The 26091-nt window shown below is 45.0% G+C and overlaps 1 protein-coding gene and 1 long non-coding RNA gene across 10 annotated transcripts in view; one reads left to right on the forward strand and one right to left on the reverse strand.

Moving 5' to 3' along the window:
- The window catches only part of LOC139059211 (uncharacterized), a 57939-nt gene extending 34653 nt beyond the window's left edge, over positions 1–23286 (reverse strand). Inside the window, exons 1-3 of the long non-coding RNA XR_011514009.1 lie at positions 23020–23286; positions 21349–21463; positions 14425–14449 (exon numbers count right to left, since the gene is read on the reverse strand). This is a non-coding gene — a long non-coding RNA (uncharacterized lncRNA). The remainder of the gene's footprint in view (positions 1–14424; positions 14450–21348; positions 21464–23019) is intronic.
- LOC139059209 (beta-mannosidase-like) overlaps positions 1–26091 on the forward strand; it is a 335938-nt gene that overhangs the window by 263445 nt on the left and 46402 nt on the right. For 4 of the 9 annotated variants that reach the window (XM_070537314.1, XM_070537322.1, XM_070537316.1 and 1 more), the window contains exons 3-5: positions 9820–9871; positions 13334–13420; positions 25527–25674. In XM_070537314.1, the coding sequence (XP_070393415.1) occupies positions 25551–25674 (124 nt within the window). In that variant the 5' untranslated portion in view covers positions 9820–9871; positions 13334–13420; positions 25527–25550. Of the gene's footprint in view, positions 1–9819; positions 9872–13333; positions 13421–23424; positions 23557–25526; positions 25675–26091 lie in introns of those variants that run through there. The other 5 variants (XM_070537317.1, XM_070537319.1, XM_070537318.1 and 2 more) reach the window with 4 other exon arrangements.

The raw sequence follows: 26091 nt of genomic DNA on the forward strand, positions 1-26091 counted from the left end.
TGTAAAAACGGTCTCGGGACGTCGTTACTCGCGAATTAGCGGCCGTTCTCCCCGAAAGACGCCCGTACGTCTCCCGCTGCCATACGGACGCAACCTTGTGTTCCTTTCAAGAGGAGAGAGCCGCTAAGAATCCCCCGGTGGAGAACTTTGGAGAGGCGAAACGGGCGGCGTGATTTTTTTTTTGTCCAAGAGAACTTGCACGCGCCTTGGTACGGCCGGAAATAGCTTCCAAGACGCGGGACGGTTGGCGCACTTCACCGCGTTGACGACGTCTGCCCCGGGATCCTGCTGCCCTTTATTTCGATTCTCTACTCTGCCTTGGCACCGGCTTCGTGCCGGTGCTCCGTTATACGTTGTGACGCAGCCTGTAACCCATCTGGAGCCGGAAGTGTGTGTGTGTGTGTGTGTGTGTGTGTGTGTGTGTGTGTGTGTGTGTGTGTGTGCGTGTGTGTGTGTGTGTGCGCGTGTGTGCGTGCGTGTGTGTGTGTGTGTTTGTGTGTGTGTGTGTGTGTGTGTGTGTGTGCGCGCGCCTGCGCGTGCGCGTGCGTGTGCGTGCGTGTGTGCGTGTGCGTGTGCGTGTGTGTGTGCGTGTGTGTGTGTGTGTGTGTGTGTGCGTGGGTGCGTGCGTGGGTGCGTGCGTGCGTGCGTGCGTACATCATGCGTACATCATAAACAAAGGCATTCCGCAAGTTAAGTCCCCTTCTCTCTAATGCAGCAATAGCAGGCTTACTAGCAGTACTTCCGGCACGCATAGACATACATATGTGTGCTGATGACATTTCCGCATGGACACCGCACAACTATCTAGATGTCAAGCGTCGGCTGGCGTTAAATGCAATAAGCGATTATATAGGAGAACGGGGCGTGCAGATATGCCTAATCGGCGGTTTTGCCCTTCACGAGAAAAAAAAAAAGTTAGAAATTTTGGTCATTCAATCGACGGCCATGAGACCGAGCTGGTTCGGAAACATCGTTTCTTCGGCGTACCTTTAAACCACCAGCTTCGATGGACTCATCATTTGACCGCCCTGGAGGACCAAATTAGTTGCGTAATAAATTTTTCTCCGCGGAATGGCAGGTAAAAAGTGCGGTGGAACAACTGCGTCCCTGCTTCACGGTCACTCGGCACTTGTCCGTCAGGGAATTGCTTACTCCGCCCCTGGATTGCACAAATTATCTGAGACGTCCCTTCAACCTCTACAGATGTTGCAGCGTCGGAGTGTACGAGTGTGTCTACGAGTCCCGCAAGCTACATCCAATCACCTCACTATTGCAGAAGAGATGCCGCCGATGCCGGCATCTCTTCAGACTTTCATCTCAGCATTCTGCATACCCCGCTTCTTTCAATGATACATTATCAACCTGGTGCATGCATACACGCCATGTTTCAACAGCATAAATCACGACTTCCATGGTCGTTTCTTTTTTGGGCACGCAGACCGCTACCCATTATGGCTTTTACATGGGCACAGAAAATAGACATGTCGATCCACGGTCTTAAAAAGGCTAGGTGACGTCTCTACGCTAGCAGTGAAACAATTAGCATTACATCAGGTATTTCACAAGTACCATCCTTTACGGACGGTTTTGTTAACAAGGAAAGTGCGACGGCAGCTTATGTTAAGCCATCTTCATGTGGAGTACGTTTGCTGGCTAGGACGCACGTTGTCACCAACAATAACGGTATTAGTGGCAATTTATTCTCCAAGCCACGTATTTTATCAAAATATATGAAACACCAAGAAAGTTGGTAGTTTGTACCGGGTTCTTATCGACTTTAGCATGTCTTGAAAATGCTGATGACAACTAACCACACGCACGAATTACATAAGCAGTACTGAACAGTCTAAGTGAATCAATTGAAAGAAAATGTGGAGTGATATTGCAGGGGATCCCGGAACATGCTGGCCTAGCAGGCAACGAATTATTGAATTGGTTGGCAAAATTGGCCCGTAATAATGCAGAAATTTAACTGATCTCTGTATCACTGATGAAAAGTACCAAAAGGGGATTGTGTTTGTCTTTCATGGTTTAATAAAAACACTAAGGAATCGATCCTTTATGAAGTGGGCCCCCAACCAAAATCCCAGCTAGATGCAGAACTTTCGAAAAGTAGCGAGACGCTAATTCATCGACTGCGCCTTGGGACAACATAGAGAAAGCATCTTCTATATGGCATAAAACGGTCTTCGTCCCCAGCTTGCTCCTATGGCAGCGACGATGAGTATGTTCGCCATCTACTCCTCGAATGCCCGAAACACGCGACGCATAGAGGGCAGCTAGAACGAGAGCTACACTCCACTGATCCTCACCAACATTTCTCGCTCGCAATATTGCTAGGCCCGTGGGCATCGAAAATAACACAGCGTAAAGCATTGAATGCACTCGAACATTTTTTCGAAGACAGGCATTATTAACGAGTACTGGATGCCGCATTGAATAGTAACACCATGTAATTAAAACTTGCTTCCATTATTCGTATTTATGAGCGCTTGTATGTTGTGTGTTATACTCTTTAGTATTCTGTGCTTAAGGTCCCTTTTGACTGTCATATGCACGTGCATATATTTCATCAGTGCGCATTCCTCACCGGTTAATCTGTTTACCTGCTCATCGCAGACTGCATCGCAGCCTCGTGTGTGTTGGAACGCAGAGTGGTGCGGATTGCCTTCGCCTTTTATATCTGTATATTCACTTGTGTATAAAAGTGCGTACTGTGGATTTTCGACCTATGACACAGTTTTTTTCTTACTACATATAGAACATATTGTATTGTTGTTTCTACTATGCTGAAAGGAGTAGCCATAATCATTAAAGAGTGATTACTTTTCTTTCTTTTATTTTGATTTCTACAAAAAGAATGCTAACCACGTGACTTATGAGCCTTTCGCAGCCGGTTCAAATTAAGAGAGACTACGCATGTCTCATAGGTAGCTGAGACGTACAAAAGCGGTATTCAAGCTCTAGGCATCGAGAGAAGACGACGACTACAGCATTGCTGAGGTGCTCTTACTTTTGATCTCCTTTCTTTGTAAAGCATTTGAACAACTTTCCGCACTTCAGGATGTACGGACATGTTGCAATATCGGTTAAGTCTAAACAACAATTGCCTAAGATCATACTTTGTAAACACTGTTCGTCACGTTCAGTGACCTCAGCTCCTTCAAGTCACTTTACTACGGCAGCATTTCGCTGGAATCCCGTGCTACCGCCGCAGCCTAATCGTTCCTAGCGCCTAAAGGAAGCCAAGCGTGAAGCATTGTTCGCGCGTTTACTGCACGAGTGAATGCCGGTAAATCAGTGAGACCGTAGGAGAGACGTCGCAAGCCGAATTGCCATCACACCACTATTAGGATTCGGCACCGACACTGTCATCGTCGGATGTCGGTGTTGTCGACTCTTTGTTATAGATGGTGCTTCGTAATGGTACGAAAGTAACGTCGAACGCGTGCAACCAGTTCGTGTTAGCGACATCGGTGCACGCTTACTTACCCTACTGTTAAATTGCCCAAGGATCTACGATTGCCGGTATACTCTTGTAGTGGGGTGCTATTTGGCATGGACAGTTATATTAATCGCTCGCAAGTGGCGTCCACGCTATACTATATAAACTCGAGTCTGCAGTCCACGACGTTACGAATAGGCTGTCCTTGGTGCGGTAGGAAATGCACAGAAATAAAATATACCTGGAGTCACACAAGGGGAAAGGCATATAAAAGAGCACCTCGAAAAAAATAAGACAGAAGGTTGACATTTTAACAGTATCCGTGTCAGTGGCTATCAATCTCGCTTATATATATATATATAAATAAATAAATAAATAAATAAATAAATAAATATATATATATATATATATATATATATATATATATATATATATATATATATATATATATATATATATATATATATATATATATATATATATATATATATATATATATATATATCCCAAGTACTGCATAGAAAGTGACCAGGGACGTTGAAAAATTGTCCGATGGGGCTCTTTGAAAACCTAGTGACGTTCAATGTCGACACTAGATTTGTCTCGTCGATCTGCGTGTCTCGACTCAAATTAGGCCCACTCCTGGGAGAAGGCTACGAACCGAAAATCAGACATTGTGACATCATGCTATTACACTTTTGCACAGATAGCCAATTCTGTTGACACCTAAGTAAAAATAGAATACATTACGACGGTAACTAAAAATTTTCGCGAAGTCTCCTGCTTCGATTACTGATGCTTCCAAAGCCCCACGGCTATGCTGCGAGGTAATACTGTGCGCTAGTATTAAAAAGTGAAACTTGCACTCTTACTTTATTTTTCTTCTACAAGGTTTCAAATCAGAGCATTATCTGACTGCATCAGAAGAGCACAGAAAAGCTCATGCTGGAATATGTTAGCAAAGGAATTACAAAATACCCGCGCAGGTATTTAGCCACTTTCTGCTAATCACAGAAAGTTGGCTTCGCCGTATTACTCGCCCTTAAACAACCCCTCATCCTAAATACTGAAATATTGAGCCCCTTATTCGTATTTGCAGAGCATAGAAACGTAAGTGCTGCTATTTCTCGCGAGTCACTTTTTTCCCCCAACATTTTAACAAGATAATAAATTGTTCAATGATCGAAGTATTAGCATCAGGTGATATAAAAAACATCTTGGCAATGAAGCCTACTTTGCAGACGTGCCTAAACAGTCAATAAAGAAAAAAATTCTCGTGGTTTAACGCGGGTAAAGTAAGTTTGTCGAGCGATAGCACGGTTTTGTTTGCTTTGGGAAAGGACACAGACGCTTCTTGGCGCCGTCAGCAGCAACGAGCGAAATGGCCTTCATGCAGCGTATCGGCTTCAACGCGAACCAAGCGTCGAAAGCACCACGCATACAAAGCTACCAGCGCTGGGCACACTTGGTACACATCGCAGATAACTTTGAAGATGAGGCCCACGCGACCGCGCTTCGTCCACATCGCAGATCACTTTCAACATATAGGCGCCGACGCGGCGTACACTGCAGTTGAGGTTGAAGGTCGACCTTGGCTGAGTTTGAAGGTCAACAGATTTACGGAACCAGGCGTTTTCTGGGTTTGTGCCTGTAGTACTAGAGCTATCGCTCTAAATGAGAAACAGCGAGAAAACGGCATGCAAGCTTCTGCAAGCAGATATCAGCGAATCAGCGAAACAAAATAAATGAGTAATTATTAATTAATTAATTAATTAATTGATTAATTCATCGACTTGTTCAATAAGTAAATATTGCATAAACAAAAAGACATGCTGATAGTCTTCAGAAATAGATAATTGGGCAAGTTGGTATAGGTTGACCGTATTTAACTGGTGGTGCAAAAAGACGAAGCACGAGTAGAAGCGTGCGTTTCTCCTCATTCTTGTTCCGCGTCTTTTAGCGTTACAGACAAATGTGAACGCGCTAAGTGTTATTATATATAGAAACAACGTAACATTCGATAAACGAAGTAATTAGGTATTTTAGAGAAGAATGCCATAATTAGGCGTTGCACGATGGTAATTATATAGAGCCACATCGAGGAAGGAAGCAAAGCAGAAATTTTAACGAGAGGTGGTTCCGGCTTGCCATCTGTATGCATAGAAATAAAATGGATGTATAAAAAGAATACATGAGAGAGAAAAAAAATATGGCATTTTACGTGCCGAAACCACTTTGTGATTATGAGGCACGCCGTAGGGGAGGACTCCGGAAATTTCGCCCACCTGGAGTTCTTTAACGTGCACCTAGATCTAAGTACACAGGTGTTTTCGCATTTCGCCCCCACCGAAATGCGGCCGCCATGGCCGGGATTCGATCCCGCGATCTCGTGCTCAGCAGCCAAACACCATGGCCACTGAGCAACCATGGCGGGTAATACATGAGAGAGAAGCAGCAAGGCAATATACAGTGTCCGAACATTCATGCACTAAGATTTAAATATATGCAAATGCCACGTAGCTGGACAAAACCAAGGTAAGGCTGTTTGCCATCTTTTGGAAGTACTCAGATTATTTTTTGCATTCCGCCATAGCTACGTAATTAGTCTTAATCAATTAATCAACTTCTCAAATATTGTTGTTGCATGAAAAGTGTCAATGAGAAAATTGTAGAGCAACAAGAAAAACTCGGTGCCCTTCCACTTTGTGAGGAAGTATGACCAGCGATGCTGTGTATGTAGGCTCCTTAATGGTGAACTCGGGAACATAATAGATCGCTATCAGGACGGCCCGATATTGAACTATCTTCGGGATCGGCCCACGTATGAAAAATTGCCTACGCGCGGACGCGATCCTATCCTAGCCATAGACAGCTTCGCTGTAAAACTTCCGATACAGCTTACTGTTGCTCAATGCGTGCTACATAGAAGTGTTTTTCCGAGCGTGAAAGCAGCCCGCTAATACAATGCAACATTGCCGCGTGACTGGCTGCTCGAGGCACTTTGCGTGTATTAGCAGACTTCTTTCGCGCTCGGGAAAAAAAACACCTATGTAGCACGTACTGAGCAACAATAAGCTGTATCGGGAGTTTTTCATGTTGCTCTGCATTTTTCTCATTGACACATTTAAGCCAATTTTAATAGTTTAGAAGTTAGTTAATTAGATAACACTAATTATGCAATTACGCGGAATGCGAAAATTAATCTGAGTGTCTCCAGGTGATGGAAAACAATATCACCTTGATTCTGCCCAGCTACGCGGCATTTGTTTATTTTTAAATCTTGGTGTGTGATAGTTGGGACACACTGTATATACAGCGCACAGAAACGAGGTGCGACACGCAATTTTACCAAAGCCCATCTAGCCGGCCGGCAGACTGCAGAAACAGCATGCTATTGCAGCATTTTGGCGAACGGCCTGCTGTAGCGTTTGCCGTGGGATCTCTCGCTCCGATATTGACCAAATTTCTTTCCTATCAGATGTGGTGCATGGCAACCGATGTCCGCTCTGTAACGAGAGATAACAGGTGCACACGCGCACAAAAGCACCGTTTATCTTCTCACACCCGTAGCTGTCGCAGACAGTATGCTGTACACCATTTCACTTAGAAACGAGTATCAGTCACACCATGGTAATGTAGGCGGATGGAGCTCCAATATAAAAGGGAAGGAAACGTAGGCTCTAGCCACTCTCGTTCATTAGTGCCTACGAGTTACACAATGCCTGCTCACATGGTAAGGAGCACAACGTACCGCAGATTCCATTCTCGAAAGCGAAATCAAAATCTACCAGACGCTGTAGTGGGGCACAGTAGACGTCGCTTCGTCCGCACGATCGCTTGCACTAATTCCTGCAGCCATTGAAAGAGATTGTCATATCGATAGTATCCTGAATGATGACAGACATGCTCAGTTGTCAGAACCAGTTGTTCATGAGATCTGTCGCCCATTTCAGTCTGAAAGCTTTTTGGAGTGTGTGTTTTGTGTAGGTTTCACGCAGTTAAATTGTGTAAACATTGTGTAAACATTGTATGCATTGCATGTCGGAACTATGAAACGTCCTTCTGGGCCTTTAGGGTACTCACAGGTAAACAATTACATGCAATGATTCGCATCTCAAGCATGGTTCACTGACTTTAGTTGCTCGTCATTAAATGTTCCACAGAAGGTATACTTTGGGGCGCAAAATACATTTCATGAAAAGGGGCCGAAGAAAGGAAGACAGTGAAGTATACCTAGCAAATCTAAGCATCAACTTGCCCAAGAAGAAGTCCTTTTGGAATATTTTTCTCTTACAGTGGGCTTGGCGCTTCACTGTCTTCCTTTCTTCTGTCCCTCTTCAAGAAATGTATTTTGCGCCGCCAAGTATACCTAGGAAATCTAAGCACTAACTTGCCCAAGAAGAAGTTCCACAGAAAGTCTCGCTACGTTAGTATGTGGTAGGCTCGCCTCGCAACTACACTGGGTTTAGCATCGTCAAATGCTAAGCAGGAGTTTGTTAATGAGGCACACTTCACAGAACTAATTCAAGATTCACCTAAATGGTACAATTGTGTCAATTACGAGATTACCCCGCGCGACAGTCATTTCGCCCGAACATTCATTGATTTCTCACGGGAAAAGATTTAGGGTGAGGCAGAGTGAAAGTACTAGGGGATGGACTCTGCAGCTTAACCACCCAAGCACAAGATAAAGAAGGAAAGAGAGCAAGCAACTTGTGCAAGCTGCCGTCTAACGCTATCTTTCTTGAAGTGGCCCTTACACGGCACGCCAGATCTTATTTCAGCATTTGCGCAACTCGTCTGATTGAACTCGCTACCTTTTCTCTCCTTGCTTCATCTCTCTCTCTGTCTCGTTCTCCCTCTCCACAAATGTTTTACGAAAGCCCGAGTTCTGCGTAGTTATGTGCATTCTCATGTGCTTCAGTTGCTCCAATTTCAGAACCTCTCTCTCTATCTCTCTATCTCTCTCTCTCTCTCTACGCCATATATTTGAAGCACTTGCAAGACGTTTATTCAACTTTCGCTACCGCCTCACACTCCGTAGACAGTCTTGATTTGCCGTAAATATCTTGCTTTACAATGCCGGAAATTAAAGCTGCCGCATTCGCGCGTGCCACACTGAAGCGCTGGTTTGCGTTATTTAAGTCAGAGCATGACGGCGTGATGTCTAACAGTGGCTCTGGCTAATACTACCAGCACCAGAGCTTTATAACGCATACACAAATATACACGAAAGTGGACGGAGGAACAGCCGCCATCGTAGCACTATATAGTTCCATATCACTAGAAATGTGACATGCATAGTCATTCAACAATGGCTGACAGTTTACCGATGCGCGACGTTGTTATTCACAGTATATAAGTACTCTTATATGCGAAGCCATAAAGAAAAATAAATAAGATAAATGCAAGCTGCTCTAGCTCAACTGGTGGAGGTCTCCCATGAGTCATACAAAGGTTGTGGGCTCAGCTCCCACCGGTGGATAGTTGTCTCTTTTTGCGCTTTAATTGCCTTTTCTTATTCACACAATTAGGTTAAGAAGCACTCAATTTCCTCTACCCCTTTCAGGTGCTTTGTATACAACTGTGCACACCACGACAGTGTATCAACAGCAAAAACATTGATGAAAGTAACCCGCCGCGGTGGCTTAGCGGTTCTGGTGTTGCGCCGATAAGCATGCCAAGGTTAAAGACTGGGCGTGTTGGTCTAAAACTATTGTGTTGTCCAAACTAGTCTTGGTCTAAAAATATTGTTGCAAGTAGCACTCTGTGGTGTGTGTTTCTCTTTTGTGTGTCTTGTCAAAATGTTGCGCATTCCAACCTGTAATATACTGATAAGCACGAACTCGTGAGATGAATTCCCGCGACCTCGTGCTTCCTTATCTCCGACGAGGTCGGGGGATCAAATTGTGCGACCTAGTTGGGGATTTGATCAGACGTGTACCGTGAACTGGGGACCCGTGTCCCCCTAAAAGCCCGTTTTCCATGCAACTTGGACACGTTAAAGATCCCGTGGTGGTCAAAATTTATCCGGAGTCCTCCCCCCCCCCCCCCCCCCCTTTCTGCGTGCCTTTTAATCAAAGTATGGTTTTGGCACGAGATACCTCAGAATTCATTCATTCATTCATTCATTCATTCATTCATTCATTCATTCATTCATTCATTCATTCATTCATTGTAATGATACTTATTATATGTTGCATACATATGGAAATACTTCTGATTGAAATTGTGCTGCAAGTTTTAATAACACGTGCATAATGTTTTAGGAAAGCGATTGAGAACGTAGATGGTTGGGTGTTTTTTCTTGGTGTCGGTATGTCATTGAATATAGCGGGTTCACTTCTTTCGTTGTTTTTCGCCACGTTTTGCAGCAGGCATTATATTCAAGTGGCCGAACAGGTGCTTTTCAAGCCTGCTAGACAGGTAATATATGATGTTCTTATATTTGATGTTCCTGTAGTGATTTTTCGCATAAAGTCCATATTCTTAAAACAGGACAAGACTCGCTAAAGAATTAAAAATTCTTAATCTGTTCTGCAGCTGTATGCCCGTTATGATTCTGAAGAAACAAGAAAAGTGGTGAAATAACTTTTCAACCAACTGAATAAATTGGAATCTGATAGGGTTAAGCCTTCCTTGGTTTCGTTGTCTGTGGGCTTCAAAAGTTTCAAGTTATTAAGGAATCTCTCAACAGTGTCATATTGCGAAAGCAGCCGTCGAATTGTACGGTACCTCGAAACCAAATGTCTGCAAGTAAAGCGAAGAGGTCAAACAACGCAAAACGTCTTGCATGTCATTAAAATCTCTATCTGCGATTTTGTCCGCATGCACATTTGCGTAACGTGCTTGGCAACGAATGATACACGACAAGCGAGCACTGGGGCAAACCTTGAAACGTACGGCTCCCTGAATCTACAGCGATCACAGAGCCCCGTGCACAGGCATTGGTCATCCATGCAAGACGAAAGTTCAGAGCCATTTCGAATTTCCGAATAAAATGTAAGGACCTAAAAAGAAGCTGTTTGCCTACCTTGCGTTTGACAAGGACTTTTTAAAAGCTGTCACTTTGCGGAGAGCGAGCAGGCTAAGCCTCGTCTAAGAATTCTGAAAGGCTTACTAAGAATAGATCTCGGTTTACTTTACCAAGCTCAATTCGTGCGTCAGATGTAAGCAAGCCGAAGGTACCCTTTTATGAAAACACTTTTAGCCTCACCGTAGGTATACAGGAAGTCCCAGCTGGTACAGCAAAACGTTTTCACAGTGATGATGCTGGTTATAGGAAAGTATGGCTTGTGGAAAGCACCTTTTAGGTGAACGGTGCCACATCACTTGCCGAAGTTTACTCTGTTTATTGCAATGTCTAATTCCGGCTCGTCTGTAAACTTTGGCTACAACTATCATCTAGCAGTTATGGCTTCAACTTTCGCAGCATCATTGTGCAATCAGTTTCTGTCTCGGTTCTAGATATCTAAGGAGAAGGCTCACTTCCACCATTCGTGAGGCGCCTTTCTTGCCTTTTTGAAGGCGCAGTTCCCCCGAAAGAATTCGCATGTCGGAACGTGCGCCTTAGAGCACTGGAAAAAAGCCTTCAAGCACAGTCTTGAGAGAAACTACTGCCACTCGAGAAATGCTTCCTCGAATGTTATTCTTCTAATGATCACCGGAGATCGAGTTCTTAAAGGGGCCATTTTGATGTTGTTTTGCCATATTGTTTTTTGAAGTGAACCGCTGTTTCAGCATAGGGTTGATTCGAATTTCTCCAAGTCTGCGTGCAATTTGTTCGCAACGCGTGCGTTTGACAGTCGTTCGTAGAGAAATGCACCGATGCAACTACCGCTGCCTTATGACGGCACGAACAGTCACAAAGTGTGCAGGATTTCGGCACTTTGTTTGCCTGACCGGTCGTTCCGTGCTCCCAAAGTTTAGTGATTTCATATTTCATCCGTGGCCTTGCTTGCACCTTGACATTAATAGGGTGAGCGGCTGGAGAACGATGAAGCCGCTGCAACAATGAAAAGAGCGGCTGAAGAACGAAGAAAAGCCGGATGCAACGCAATACTTAAAAAAAAGACAGCTTCTTTTCAAGCACGCTCCTCGGTTATTTGCAGCTTAGTGAGAACACCAAGGACAATTATGGCTGCGAGGTAAAGCGTAAGGTTTTACAATTCATCTTTGGGGGTAAACAGAAAGGAGGAACAACAACAACAAAAAAAAACGGGGGGAGGGGGGGACCAGGAGTGTTAGCCCAAGCATAGTGCTCGGTTTGCTAACCTTCACAGAATGAAGGATTAGATACGGATAAGGATGGCAAGAGCTGGGAAAAGCACTGCATGGCGAAGATACCCCACAAGAGCTAGGAGAACACACGTACGAGTTAGGACAATAAGGAAAGGCGAGAGAGAAACTAACACGCCGAAATGGAATAGACCTTCGCACAGTTGCTTAGTATTAGGAAAAAGTGCACTCATGCTTCAACTGCCCTTTCAAATGCAGCAGGTGTTCAAACAGGCATGTCTGATTCGTTGGTGTTCACAAGCAAAAAAAGTCCTAAATTTCACTCATTGAACGTAAGGAGTCAGTATAAACTATACCCGCAGTCAATATTCCCAATTGATTTTTAGCGCATGTTAGCAGATGTCTAAATAGAGGCATGTAGCTTTAAAGTTAGCGTTGTGAAATTCATTTTACGTGTACGTTGGCATATATTAACGACTAAATTATTTCTTAAAACGGTTCTGTTTTATGAGGGGCGCGTTTTACGCACCTCTATGGCGATGCTTATCAATGCACCGGCTTAAGTCCTATTTGAATCATTAAGCTACGTGACTTGTTTTATTTTGCAAACGCTTGAAGTGCTCTTCTTCGCGCAGTTTTTAATACTTTCTTTGCCTTTAAAAGGTATAGCCTTGCCGGTGGTGATTTTGTGTTGAAAAGAAAGACCACGTCTAACGTATTTTGTTTGCACACAGGCCTTGTTTGCTTTTCGTTTCAAGCGTCGGACTGGCAACCTACCAGCGTATATAGATTGTCAGTTCCGCTAGCGCTCGGTCGCGAAATACGCAGTTGCTGCCGGAGCACCAACGCCGTCCCCCCCCCCCCCCCCCCCCCCACTCCCTTCCTCCATTCTCCCCACGGCCTTTCGCGTGACCGAAGACGGCGCGTTTGCTCTCTGCTTTCCTCCTTTGCGTACGCCACGCTGAGCCGAGATCGTCGGCTTCCGTCGCGTGATTTTACCCGCACATACAGCATACGACGTGCACTGATGGTGTTATCGCCGTTGGACTTTATACGGAACAGCACGGCCACAACAAAAGTACCCCTGGAGTGTCCATATGACTGCTATCGCAATAAAAATTTGCAAGCTCCTTGTGAAGGGCACTGCAATCATTCGCGCCCATCATCATCACAATGCCAGCTTCGGGGCATGTGTCCTTGGTGCGTGGCCGGACTTGCCCGGGGAGCTTTCCTTTCTCGAAGGGGTAGCTGCGCTGGCAGCCATGGCATTCGGGGCCTGGGTGTGTCTCCGTAAATGTGGTGCTCTATGCTTGTCCAGCTCGTGTAGTCTCATAAAGCCGCAGATGGCCACTGTACTCAGAAACCACGGCTCCCAGTTCACAGCATAAGCCTTTATTGTTTACACGTCGCCGAGCCAAAAAACAGCAGCAATCGGTTTCTCACGACAAACCTTGACCGCCGAACAAATCGCACGATCGATCGTTATCTCCCTACAGCGAGTAAAAAAAGACAGGAACATAAGAAGAACCACGTGCCTCCGCAGGCTCGCTATCAGTCCTGACAGAGCTCACTTGCCTTTGCCGCAGATAAATACGCGGTCGTGAACTGATTGCGAGTCGTCGCTTACCACAACGTGGATGTCTGTTGCAGCGCAAGTCCGGACGGATCTCTCTTCTCTAGCAACTTTCCGTGTTTGAAGCAGCTCATGACCGAGGTAGTTTGAAACAGTGAATAAAGGTGAGTTCCGCGCATTTTTTTTCTCGTATTTTCACTAGCCGTATTGATTTCGGACAAAGAAAGCAAGACACCAAAACCGTGCAACCTGCGTGCTTTGTCTGGATTGTTCTAGAAATGTGTGCTGTAAGAATAGTTCCAGAACAAGACTTATTATTGAAATGCTGCGAATAAACTCAGGAAAAGATACTGCAGAAAGTTTAGAGGATGCGCCTCGACATAAAATTTCTGCAAACAGTGAGCAACGTAGTAAAATTGGCACTTTTTTTGCAGAGATGGCTCCGTAAAACTAAACGTGACCGTCTGGTGCCATACACGCGTTTGCTTAAGCTTTCTAGGTAGTTTGAACGCTTCTTAAGTTAAGAAAATGATGGCAGCTTTTACTTTGCTCATAACGTAACTGTGAACTGTTGCCTGAATTCTCCCGATTCCATGACTTCGCGACGTATTTACCAAGTTTATAGTGCTGTGTACACGATTTCATCAGCCGCGAAACGCTTGCTTTTCCTAATCGGTACCTAAGAGGCTATTCATCAGCGACAAGGTCCACAAGCCCCCCTATACAACCACTGCACTGGATCAGTGCAGTATTGAAGTGTTTCGCTTCCCAGTGCCAAAATCTATCGTTCTGACGAGTGCACAACTCCACAGCGCGGGCCTTTGTAGGTGCGGTAAATCGGTCATTACCCGCCGTGGTTGCTTAGTGGCTACGGTGTTGGGCTGCTAAGCACGAGGTCGCGGGGTAGAATCCCGACCATGGCGGCCGCATTTCGATGAAGGAGAAATGCGAAAACACCCGTGTAATTAGATTTATTGCACGTTAAAGAACCCCAGGTGGTCAAAATTTCTGGAGTCCCCCACTATGGCGTGCGTCATAATCAGAAAGTGGTTTTGGCACATAAAACCCCATAATTCTTAATTCAATTCGGTCATGCCTGCGTGCGTGCCCAAGCTTGTGCGTGCGCTTGTAGTTATACGTACGCGTGTCAGCTTGCTCAGATACTTACATAAATCGTTCGGAGTTTAGTCCAGCTGAAAGTCAAGCAAACCACTTCAGACAGAGGCGCGAAGTAAAACATGAAGATAAGCGTGCAACACAAGTAGAGCACTGACCATGAAGTGATAAGGAAGCTCAACGGAAACTCTATTTGAGAAAGCTAATTTAGATGAAAATATAAAACATCACATTACCTAAGTATGGCAGCATAGGATCGCATGACAGCCTTTTGAAAAGCTTGCAAGGTGCCGGTGGACGGATTGCGAAGCCGACGCGTTATTCGCATGTCTGTCATGCCTAATCTAAAGGTGAGCTTTTCTTTAAGGTCAGCTCCGAGATGTGTTATTCGTCAGAATACAATGAACGGCGAATGATAGAATTGTAGCGAAATACGTTTAGTCGAGTCGACTATCTGCTTTGTGAACTTTAAGAGTTCACGGGCCAACCTGAGCTGAACGGTGGCTTCTCCATCAACGCAGACTGTCTTTGGCTAGACGAAGCTTTAATGATGCTATGGTATAGGGTTCCTATCGTATGTAGCCTACCTTAGTTTGAACAGCGGGAAAAATATGAGTAACCGTATTGAACGCTTTAAAGTAATCTTTTACAGGGCGCCGGTTGCGAATCAGACTCGAGAAAAGAAAATCATATTGCGAAATATAAGCTTATGCTGAGTAGACCGGTCATGAATGACAGTGCGCTGGAGCAGATTAGTTCCTAGACAGTTCTGATAATGGAGAAAATGGGATATTCGCGATAGTTCGGCCCATAGAGAAGGCTACGCCTACCAATGCAATAAGCGTCGTCTCCTTGTCCATGTGATTTGCCCTTTCATTATATTCCATTATGTGCTGCCCTCCCACAAATCAAATTGTTTTGAAAGCTGGCCCCTAGATATTGCAATGAAAAACAGGCTTCTATAAGTTATATGATTTTCACAAGTGAGCCGCGCAGTTACATATAATTTGAAGGCATTAGTCGCGTTACCCAACAGAAGAAAATATACATATTTTTTCTGCGTTGATTACTGTTCGACAAATCCCTGACATTTGAACGACTTCATGCTACTGAAAGTTTTTATGGAGCAAGGTGGGATAAAGAAACGAAGAGAAAACGTACAGAGAAAGACGCCGGCTGCCGCAGATTTGGGTCTTCTTTGTGCTTCCATTATTCACGTTGCGCAATTCTCAACCTTTAACAAACTCGTTCACATCAAAATGAAACCGATTGAATCGCTTTGAATTGTCTAAACCAGGTGTGCGATGGGTCCTTTCGTTTCACCCATGAAGATTTAGGTTCTGGCGTCTAAGTCGTGGAGTTTGCGCCGTTTTGCTTCTTTCCTGTTAACTGTCGTCTTAATTATGTACTGGGGAATATATCCCCACTGCTTATGCGAGCTGTTTCGCTGCTACAATTGCACATAGGAAAGTAGAGGTGGGGTTCTACGAGCGTGGAGAACCAATGTAACTAGATGCCATTGCCTCTTCTGTGGCCAGAATTTTTTTCGCCCAAGTGTTCAAATACCTCCTCGCGAATGCGAAACACACTCTCTGTTCCGACTGCCTGCCCTAGTTTTCCAAGAAAAATTCAGCAGACATGCGCCTTACAAACGAAGGCACCAACAAGAGGCGGCTGCCTCAAAGAAAGCCAGGATTTCCGGCGTATTTCCGCTCACGATGCGGGACAGGTATCTCTGGCAACCGTGAATCCGCGCGTGTAGTTATGCGCGTATACAAACCATGATTTGCGCGTGCCTCTGACAGAATCAGTATAGTTAGTTTGAAAACAACTTGCCGAACAGTTTTGTTGTGTAGTGGCGGGCCGCCTAAGTACCTTCAACCTTTCCTCCGCTTTTGCGTTGCGACGTTCGTTTCTCCTTCCACGCGTAAAGTGCCTTGCGGGAGCAGAGGAGCGCCGAGAATTCTGCGCCATCTACGGTTGGATCCTCTAGCAAAGGTGGCACGCTAGCGTGGGAGCGGCGCCGCTCTAATCCTTCATCGCAGCGCAGTGCATGAAAACTAGATCAGCGGGGCGGAGAAGGCTGGAAAGCTGGCGGCGCGTTGCTGACTCCGCGAATAGCGCCCTCAGAGTGGTGGAGCCTTATTAGGTTGGCGGCGGAGCAACGCCTGCGTAAGCGTGCTGGTCGCCGCGTAAAATGGTTGACCGGCCGCAGGCACCTCGGCGCGACGGAGTGGGGAGGTCTCGCGCTTGAATCCCTGTCCGGCTAAAAGTTAGGGGCGTTCAAATGGAAGTCGCGATCCTGGAGGGGACGTCCTGGATACCCACAGTGAGCTTACGCTTACGGCAGTTGTAGTCAGCGGTCTGGATTTCATTTAGTTCAGTGTACTACATTCAACGACATGGACGACGACATCTGCGTAAATTTGCAGCACCTTTTATTTTCCTCATTATTATAGGTTCAGGGAAGCGAGACAGTCTATGAACACGTAAGAAATCGACTCATAGACGCGGGAGTATTTCGTTGCACACAGCGTAGAAGCGTGAAACTCGCACCAAGAAACCAGCGAAAAGGCCTTGAGTTGACTATAGGACTTTACGATGTGACGATTTCTGCAATTCACTAGGTGATTTTCCTACATTACCCATATACTCAGTTTTCCGATATCATTATTTCGAAATCACCAGCAGTTTACAACCAATAAGATGAATGTTCCTGAAAAGTGTGCTTTAACACAGATGTTGTCTCACTAGAGAATTTGCTTCTAAGTTGATAGACTGAATGCCCTTCTTTGCAAACTGTTTCACAGTGCGAACTCTAATTCATGACCTGCAAAACTACTCTCGGTACATAACCTGTTCAACTAGCGGGATCACCATAAAGGATGCACCCTGCTTTTCAAGGCTACGTAGGGTAGCAAACTGGACTCAGTCTGGTTAACCTCCCTGCCTTTCATTCCTCCCTTCTCTCTCTCTCTCTCTTTCTCTCTCAAGGCTATGTCTTTCATAGGCAGATTCACGTTCCAGTGTCGCCAGTCTTCCGACAGCCCTGTAATAAACCAACCTATGCAAGGCTCCCGTTCAGTATATAGCTGATTCAACAAGCATGCCTTTCTATTTCAGAGGCCTTCCCTTTTCAATTTAGGGAATTGTGACCAGCGCCCCATATCCCCAGTCAGTGTATCTCAATGTTAGCAGTCTCCTGCCGCGTTGCCTATTTGGTTAGTTGGTTACGACGCTCTGTTGCTGAGCGCGAGGTCTCAGGTTCGTTTCCCAGCCACGGCAGCCGAATTCCAATGGGTCTGAAATGCAGGGAAATCGGTGTACCGTGCTTTGTGTGGCGCGCTAACTAACCCCCACGTGGTCAAAATTACTTCGGGACGCCCAAATAGGTATCCCACGTGGGTTTCATCGGGATGTCGAACATGCCTGTTTAAATCAGGTCGCAGCAACACTTAACAGCTACAATGTCCGGCGCAAAGAACAAGGCGCCTCACAACCGGCGGCACATCATGGACACATCAGAATCGGCGACCGCATGAAACGCATTTCCTGCTTAATTTCAGTGCGTATATAACACCTCGCACGAGCGTCCGGAGCTCTAGCCAGTAGCCGGTAGCTACCAACGCTTTTGGGACGAACACAATACGCAGCATCGTTATCAACTTTCAATCTGTAACAGCATCTATCTCATTTTATCCACATTGCGCAGCTGTCTTTGGAAGAGGCAACGCAGCACACACGTCAAGATGTACTGCTGGGTTGGCGCTATATTTCGCATATCACCGCGTGTTTCACGTGGCACTTGCGATCAGAAAGCCGACTCCTCGTTCGATGTTGATCTTGGAGCCAAACCTTTGCGTATAATGTGCAGCGGTATCGCTGTGGTACGCAACCGGAACAGCATAGCTTCGCGAAACGGCAACAGCCCAATTGGTAGGCGGCTGGCGTACATAGGCGAACGCAGCCTGTAGCGGACGCACGTCCGTTCCGCGCACGCGCTAGCCCGCAGCGCTCCTCGCTTGGACTGACCGGACGGTGTTGGTGGTGCGCATGATTGCCTTTCTGATTACGTGGTGCCTACCGCGCGCGCCACGAAGGGAGGCCGCAGGTGTCTTGGAGCTTCCCTCCTTCATCGCTTCCGCCGCGTGATAATGCTGTAGGCCGTCCTTTGGCGGTCCGCGCGCTTTCCTGTCGGGCTCAGCGGCTTCGCATGGTCTTCTTTCTTTCGTTTCCTTTCCTTTTCTTTCTTTCTTTACTTTTTTTTGCGAGGGCAATTGTTCACGGGCCGCGGCCGACCACGAGACTAGGCGGCTTATGCGGGCCCACTGTCTGCGAGTGCGTAAGCCTTTCGCCCCGTGAATTGAGGTGCCTGCGACTGTACGAGAATCCGCGGACGAATTCCGCAGATCCTTTGCACGCTGTGCACCCCAGCATCACTCTCCACGCCGCAGCCCCCCTCACCTTTCCTGCCGGCCATCTTTCCTGTCTGCCACTCTTCTATACCGTAACGCGCCTGCTTTTGGCGTTTCGCCGTCAGCAGTTTTCCCAAGGGCAGAACAGTGCTTCTGAGGCGAGAGAATTCGTGTTTTTTTATCGTCATCTCTTGTATTTTTGTGTGTATTATATGACCATACACGCGGGATTCCGTATCCATCTGGAACTATGTATATCTGCTTATGCGAAGTTTCTGCGTGCTCGGCTCTTTCTTGTGTTGCACGCGAAACAAATGAAGCTTATTTCTAAAGGACATCCGTGGAAACAGGTTTGGTATGCACCAGCAGTTTGCGAAATACGGATTCATCTTGTCGCGTAAAGAAAGTTTTATGAAGTGCAACCATCTAGTGTATATATTTTTGTTTAGCCCCATCCGAAACTATGGCCGATCAAAACTGTCGCTGTTTCTATTTTTAACAAACACTGGGGCGTAACGGCAACGTAATAGCAACAATGACGAATATGTTATATGCGCAAGTTTACTTAGGGTTATCTAAGTTACGCAAGTTGACTTAGAGCTAGTAGTCGACTAGTCGTAGTAGTTGACTTAGCTAGTAGTAGAAAGTTAGTAGTTGACTTAGAGCCAGAGGTAGAAAGAAAGAGAGAAAGAGGCCATGGAGATTAATGAGGTGACATGTCACAAAGCTATGTGACTTCGTGCTAAAGCTGAGCAAACAATGGCGTAAGTTTCACGGGAAGAAACGAGGTAATTTATGTATGAACAACAAACAGCGTTCTTATGGAACAGACTAAAATATTACGCACCAGGACAAAGCCAAAAAACATGCTGGAGGAAGATGTGCTGTTCTTCCGATTCTCCATGTTAGTGGATCATGACGCTTTTTAATGGACCATCTGAGGCTTTCGCGTCAAAACAACGATACCACGGCAAAACTAACACACTTGTCGGAATCGACGTTATTTACGTGGAACAGTCTTGACTCGCTTTGAGTGAATTGCTACGCAAAGAGACAATAGCGCTTGCAATTATTTTTATTTACTATACTACGCGCAAGGAATGCTTCAGGTTCTTCCGCCATCGGAAGCGTTTGGTTTCGTTTAACTTCGTGGCAATTAACACCCAAGTAACTGCTCGTTTTTCGCAACGCGCTTTGCAACACAGCAAATGCAAGACGCTCGGCAAGACGCTTCTTGTTGGCTACCATTTGCTTCGCAGTGAGTATGCGCAGGTGCAAATTTTCTGCTCATTCCCACGCTGTAAAGAGTACGCCATTGCTTTTACTGGACTTTTTCTGAGCGTCGGCTGCTAAGTATTGTCTGTAAAATGTACAGACGTCTGTAATCTTATTTCACCATGCCTCAATAACACGCCGTCACATTTAAAGTAATTTCCCGTGAAAAGTACAAGCGTCAGTAATTCAATTGCAGGCCGTCATGATTACAGTAATCGCCCGTAAAGAATACGGTATTCTGTAATTTCATTGCATGACACCACAATGACATGCCTTCGTACTTACAACAATCTTAGCAGTTTTTCTGCGAATTCTCAAGCTCTGCAAGTCAATAAAAATGAACTTTCTACATTTATTAGTTATCAATATTCCATTTACTAGAAAAGTGTCCTTCATTGCTCTTGCTGTAGTCTTCCTGTTTTACCACGCACCAGTAGATTATAGTTTACTAGTTAAACATTTCACCTGAACCAAGCAAAAATAAAAATGCGCTGAAAAAGGTGGCTGGCATCAAAACCAAAGCAACAGCTGATGCCGATATGAGTGTATATCAGTCAGTATTCGAAGTATACTGGAAGTAACTGTAGCTGTGAAGCGAAAAGAGAAAGCAGCTTTAATAAATAAACGAGGCGGATGACTAGAAAATATAAAGAATAAGTATAATTGTCTAGCTTTACGCTACAGTGCACCAAAAAATACCAATATTTTTGAGTGGCAAATGGCGCTCGAGTGCGCATTTACAATAATGTGCAAGACATCAGCAATATACTAGGACTACGTAGTGCAAGACGCCGTAGTTCATTTCTTTTTCTTGGCAGTAATTTTACATTTTATGGGCGCTACAAACTTCATCAGGAAAACAAAAATGGACAGCAAGCTTGCCGTGTGTTTATGCCTTACATACTAACTGCAACGAAAGCATGAACAAGCACCTTATTCTACAACACATGACAAGGGACGGTTACATCTGTAAAAATGCCGCTGACATAAGCTACTATGTTAAGTAAATGAGAAGGTAGACATGTAACTGGCTTATTGCACAAAACAGTTTGCTGGAAGTGTTGAATGAAAAAAAAAATGAATTTGAGGCTACAGTTCCCCATTACTGGTGGAGTCCATGCTGGAGAACGGCAGGATGCTTGAGCTGTGGGGCATAAAATGTACACAGAAAACAAAGTTCTGGCGCATGAAAAATTTTAGGCAGTATCTCTCTCACTACGCCACAATTCACTTTAACATTGAAGCTTGAAAAATGAAATGCTTGAGGTAGAAAAAATATATGATACCAGAATGTCGCAGTTGCTCCTATGATCTGATGCTCAGGGTTTAGCACCTTTTTTGGAACCCAGTGTTTTTGCCGTTGATGTTGTGTCACCACGTGGGTTGATCTGAAGCAGTGCTCTGTAAGGTTTTAAGCGACATAGAAAATAAACTTGAAGCCGAAGTTTCTAAATTTGTGAAATAGGCTGCAATATGGTAAAAATTAAGCTCTTGCATGGCAAGCCCGCTGAAAGAATGCAGAAAGCAGATGAAAGAAGGGCACCATGCTTTATTGGTAAAGGTCACACAGCTGGTGCTGCAAAGAATGCGCTACCCGCTGCACTTACAATGAACAAACTTACGCTGAACTCTTACCCGCCGTGGTTGCTCAGTGGCTATGGTGTTGGGCGGCTGAGCACGAAGTCACGGGATTGAATCCCGGCCACGGCGGCCGCATTTCGATGGGGGCGAAATGCGAGTACACCCGTGTACTTAGATTTAGGTGCACGTCAAAGAACCCCAGGTTGCCCAAATTTCCGGAGTCTTCCGCTACGGCGTGTCTCATAATCAGAGAGTGGTTTTGGCATGTAAAAACCCCATAATTTCAAATACTCTGAACTCTTGCTTAAGACACAGTGAGTGACCTAGTTCGCTTCCCATTGATACACAGAAGTTGGCATTTCTGATAAGACGAACAAAATTACAAGTTGCCTGCAGGGACAAAAGATTTCAATATCATATGCGCTTCATCATTACTACACAAACTCAATAATACATGTCCTGTTTAAACAACTGCATTCGTGAACTTCGTTTCTGTGAATGCGAAAAACATGACATCTTAAATGACGCAGCATAAGCCGCAAATTTGCGAGAGCAGGAGGAAGTGGAAGACATTTTTGTACAACTACTCACGCTACCGAACTGACGACCATAGCCTACAAAGTGTGTCTGTCTCAAACTGGCGAGCTCTTTGGATGTTCCTGCACATGACATAAAGAACAAACTTAAGAAGTCGTAAGTGCTTGCTGTGAGCTATGCACAGCCGCACATAAAGCGAATGAACCGGAGCGAGCACGCGTGCTGGGGCTGTATAGCCCAAGTATAAGGAAAGAAGAAAAAATACGTAACGCAAAACGCACGCGCTACTGTACACGAATAATCAATAACACAGCATGGCAGTCCGCATGGCTGTCACCACCAACAATGTCCTCGAGGCACGCAACGCCAACGCCCGGTTCGGCGAGTACGTGTGTTGTCCTACAAATGCAAATTATTGCTTTTATCTTCGTTAGTACCAAGCTTTTTTTTTAATTAAACGCAAATCTGAAAGCACCATCGAAATTAAAGCGTACTCGCCAATCTGTAGCTTCTCGGCAGACGTATACCCGGCGACAACTTTCTGTGGCAGCACAGCGAAAGCTATAGAGCCGAGGCACACATTTCGGTACTGCGCTTCTGCTTGTATTGAACGAATGTAAGCGACTGGAAGCCACGTAGTGCAAGAGAAATCGTACCAATTATAATTTTAATTTTTTTTCAAAATGTATTTCAAAATAAAATAAAAAAGCATGTTGAGAAAAATTATTTCTGTTAGTTGCTGTACTTAATTTTGGCTCCCTGGTGTCCATGTCTGGTAACACAGCAGCGACAAGCTCCAAAGGAATTAGATAACCCAGTATTGCGACAAAATATGTCACCTTTAGGACTGAACAGGGCGTCCAGCGTCTATTTCGAATTAGGCGCCTGAAGTTATGACCACCGTTCCCAGTCAGAGCCCGTTTTCCACTCCACGGCGTTCCCCCGCAGCCGGCGATGCAGCTCGTTCTTGCTAAATTAAAGTGACGTTCAGCGATTACTGGCCTGTTTAATGGGTATTTTCGTATTCAGGTGCGGTATACTTCGCCATAAGCATTTCTTCAAAAGCGCTTCAGCTTCCCTTTAGCGCACCTGCCGACGTCAATACGTTCGTGTCTTGCAGCGCACGGCCTATGTGTCCGTAGCATAGAGGCTTTTATTCCATTTTCTTGTTCAGCTAAAAACTGCCCGATGACGTCTCAGAGGTTGTTCCAACAGCTGTTACTGCTGCGCCGTGGCAATTGCTGCGGTAATAGCGGCACAAGTGCGACTGCTAGGCTGCTGCGGGGCGCAACTGCAAGATGCTTTGACAACGGCAGAGCAGATGGGCTACGAGGGCGAAATAAGGTTTTCATTCATACATGGCTGACTAGCGACAGGTGAGATGATGCCAGTGTGGAATCGATTATCGTCAGACGGTTACAAAAGTTGGCACTACAGTGTCCAGATATCCTAAAATCCTCATATATACTCCGCATTTTTAAAGCCATAGACGGGCGCTCGATCGCCTGTCTTTCAGTGCGGAGTGAGATGCCGGGGACGCGGAGGAAGTCGAGCCAGTCCCGTTCTGCAGCCTCACGCTGTCAGACTAAGCGTGTGGCGGAGGTTATCACCAGTGCGCGCGCCTCGAGCCACGTTGGTGTGCATATTGTCCAGCGCGCGTTCTCTGCATAATGTGCTTCGGTGTGTGTAAAGCGCCTTGCTTCCTTTTTTTTTCTGCATGTGTGGTTTGTAACGAAGATGGAGGAATTGACGCGAGACCACTGTTTCTTTGTACTCATTAAATAAGTTGAATCATTTCTGGAATGCCATTTTTTATATGCGCATAAAGCCTTTTCATAAGTCGTGTAACTGCCCTCCTGTAATGACGCAGATGAAACAGAGAACGCTATATATAAATAAATATATATATATATATATATATATATATATATATATATATATATATATATATATATATATATATATATATATATATATATAGAGAGAGAGAGAGAGAGAGAGAGAGAGCTACCAGTACATATAGAGTACAATTCCCTCCTAAAGGGAATACTTAATTAGTGCTCAAACAACCATAACTTAACCGCGTCACCAAGGTCATACATATATGAAAAAGAAGGCTAGAGTTGGCGTACTAGAATAGTCCTATTACCGAGGACTTCTTCTCAAAACCTAGCTGTCATCAATCCAGAAATTTTTACTTGTTATTTCCCTTAGCAGTAGAATGTACTGTAGCTCTGGCGTGTGCTAATCATGAAGTACGTTTAGGGATAATACCCAAGAAACAGGAGTGTTCTTGCTTGAAAAACCTGAATACAGTTGGAGAAAAAAACCAATGTACCTGTGGATCATTTGCAAATATTGCTGCGTTTCCCCTCCATCCTTTTTATTTCTCCTTTTATTTCTTAGAGATGCTATTCTATGTATTTGGAACGTGTCGTGAAACTACGAGAAAATTCATTTTTTTGCATTATTCCTTTCCTGGTTGGGAATTCTTGATAAGCCTTTGTGCTAAAAAGCACTGGTTTATTTGGCTACGTTTTCTTCCATATCATCCCTTGCTGACCTACTTTGTTCTTCGCTGTGATTTATAATTATTTAAAGGAGTGCTAACATTACATTCTTTATTTCTTTTTTTTTAACGAATGTCTTCGACCTCGATACCACAGAAGAAATGCTGCCAAGCCTCAGAAGCTCCCTTAAAGAATTTACTAAGATAGCTTTTCTACGGACCACTTTAGGTTTTTTTCTTACAGCAAGTGAATTTGTCGTGACGGCGTGACATACCCGCCGCGGTAGCTTAGTGGCTACGACGTTGCGCTGCTGAACCCGTGCCCCGTCAGCCGCCTGTCAGTAAGGGCGGAATGCAAAAACAAAAAAAAAAGGAGAAGAAGATGAAGCCGCTTGCGTACTTAGATTTAGGTGCACCTTAAAGGCTTTCAGGTGGTCAAAATTATCCGGAGTTGCCCACCACGGCATGCCTCTTAACCATATTGGGATTTGGGCTCGTAAAACCCCCGATTTTAATTATATTTAATTATGTCATGACGAAGAAGGTGGCCACGTGGAAGCAGTACACGTCACGACACAGACAACTGCTGAGAAACGACAATGAAACTGGTTCGTAGAAAAATATATTCAATTATTTAGGGCACTCTGAGGTTCGCCACTATTTCTTTCTTAAGGTTTAGGTGTCGAGGACCTTCATTCAGAGCAAAAAATGAACACTCGTAAACTGTCGCACCAGCGCTCCTTTAAATTACAGTCGCGAAGTAGAAACCCGTTACAGACACATGGCTGACGAAGTTCCAAAGAAAGACGAAGACACGAACATATTTCTAAATTCCAGGGCCGCCGCCGGCGATAACTAGCGATGGCTATGATCCGGCACAAATTGGCCTTCGGCTTTTCTCTACTGTTTTCCTGTTGCTGCGTTGCCAAGGCGGTGGTCACGTACTCGCTCGACGGACAGTGGACAGCCGTGAACGCCAACAAATGTACGTATGTTGTTGTTGTTGTTGTTGCTGTTATTATCCTGTACGGTGCGAACCTATTTCGTCTTTCTTCTTTGCCGTGTAGTGAGCTGGCCGCAATGTCTGAAATTATAAATCGCATTTTCTAGAAGAGGGTAGACGAGGAGGTACTCTAGGCTTGCCCATAATGCACTCTACAAAAAAAAAAAACACGCTTATACCGCGTAATTAATCCTCACATTCAAGAATTTCATATGATCGTATGTAATCGGATGTATGTATGAATATAAGAAAAACGTGATCGCATGAAATTGATGAATATGGCAATTATGTGACGCGTGAGCGTTTTGGGCGAGAAAAGGGAAGGGCCATCTAAGTCGGGGGCGAAATTTTCTGCAAGTTTTTGTCAAGGCAGCAGTGTTAACCCTTGGAATATATGGT

This window comes from Dermacentor albipictus, chromosome 4, assembly GCF_038994185.2.
Source record: "Dermacentor albipictus isolate Rhodes 1998 colony chromosome 4, USDA_Dalb.pri_finalv2, whole genome shotgun sequence".
Lineage (NCBI taxonomy): Eukaryota > Metazoa > Arthropoda > Arachnida > Ixodida > Ixodidae > Dermacentor > Dermacentor albipictus.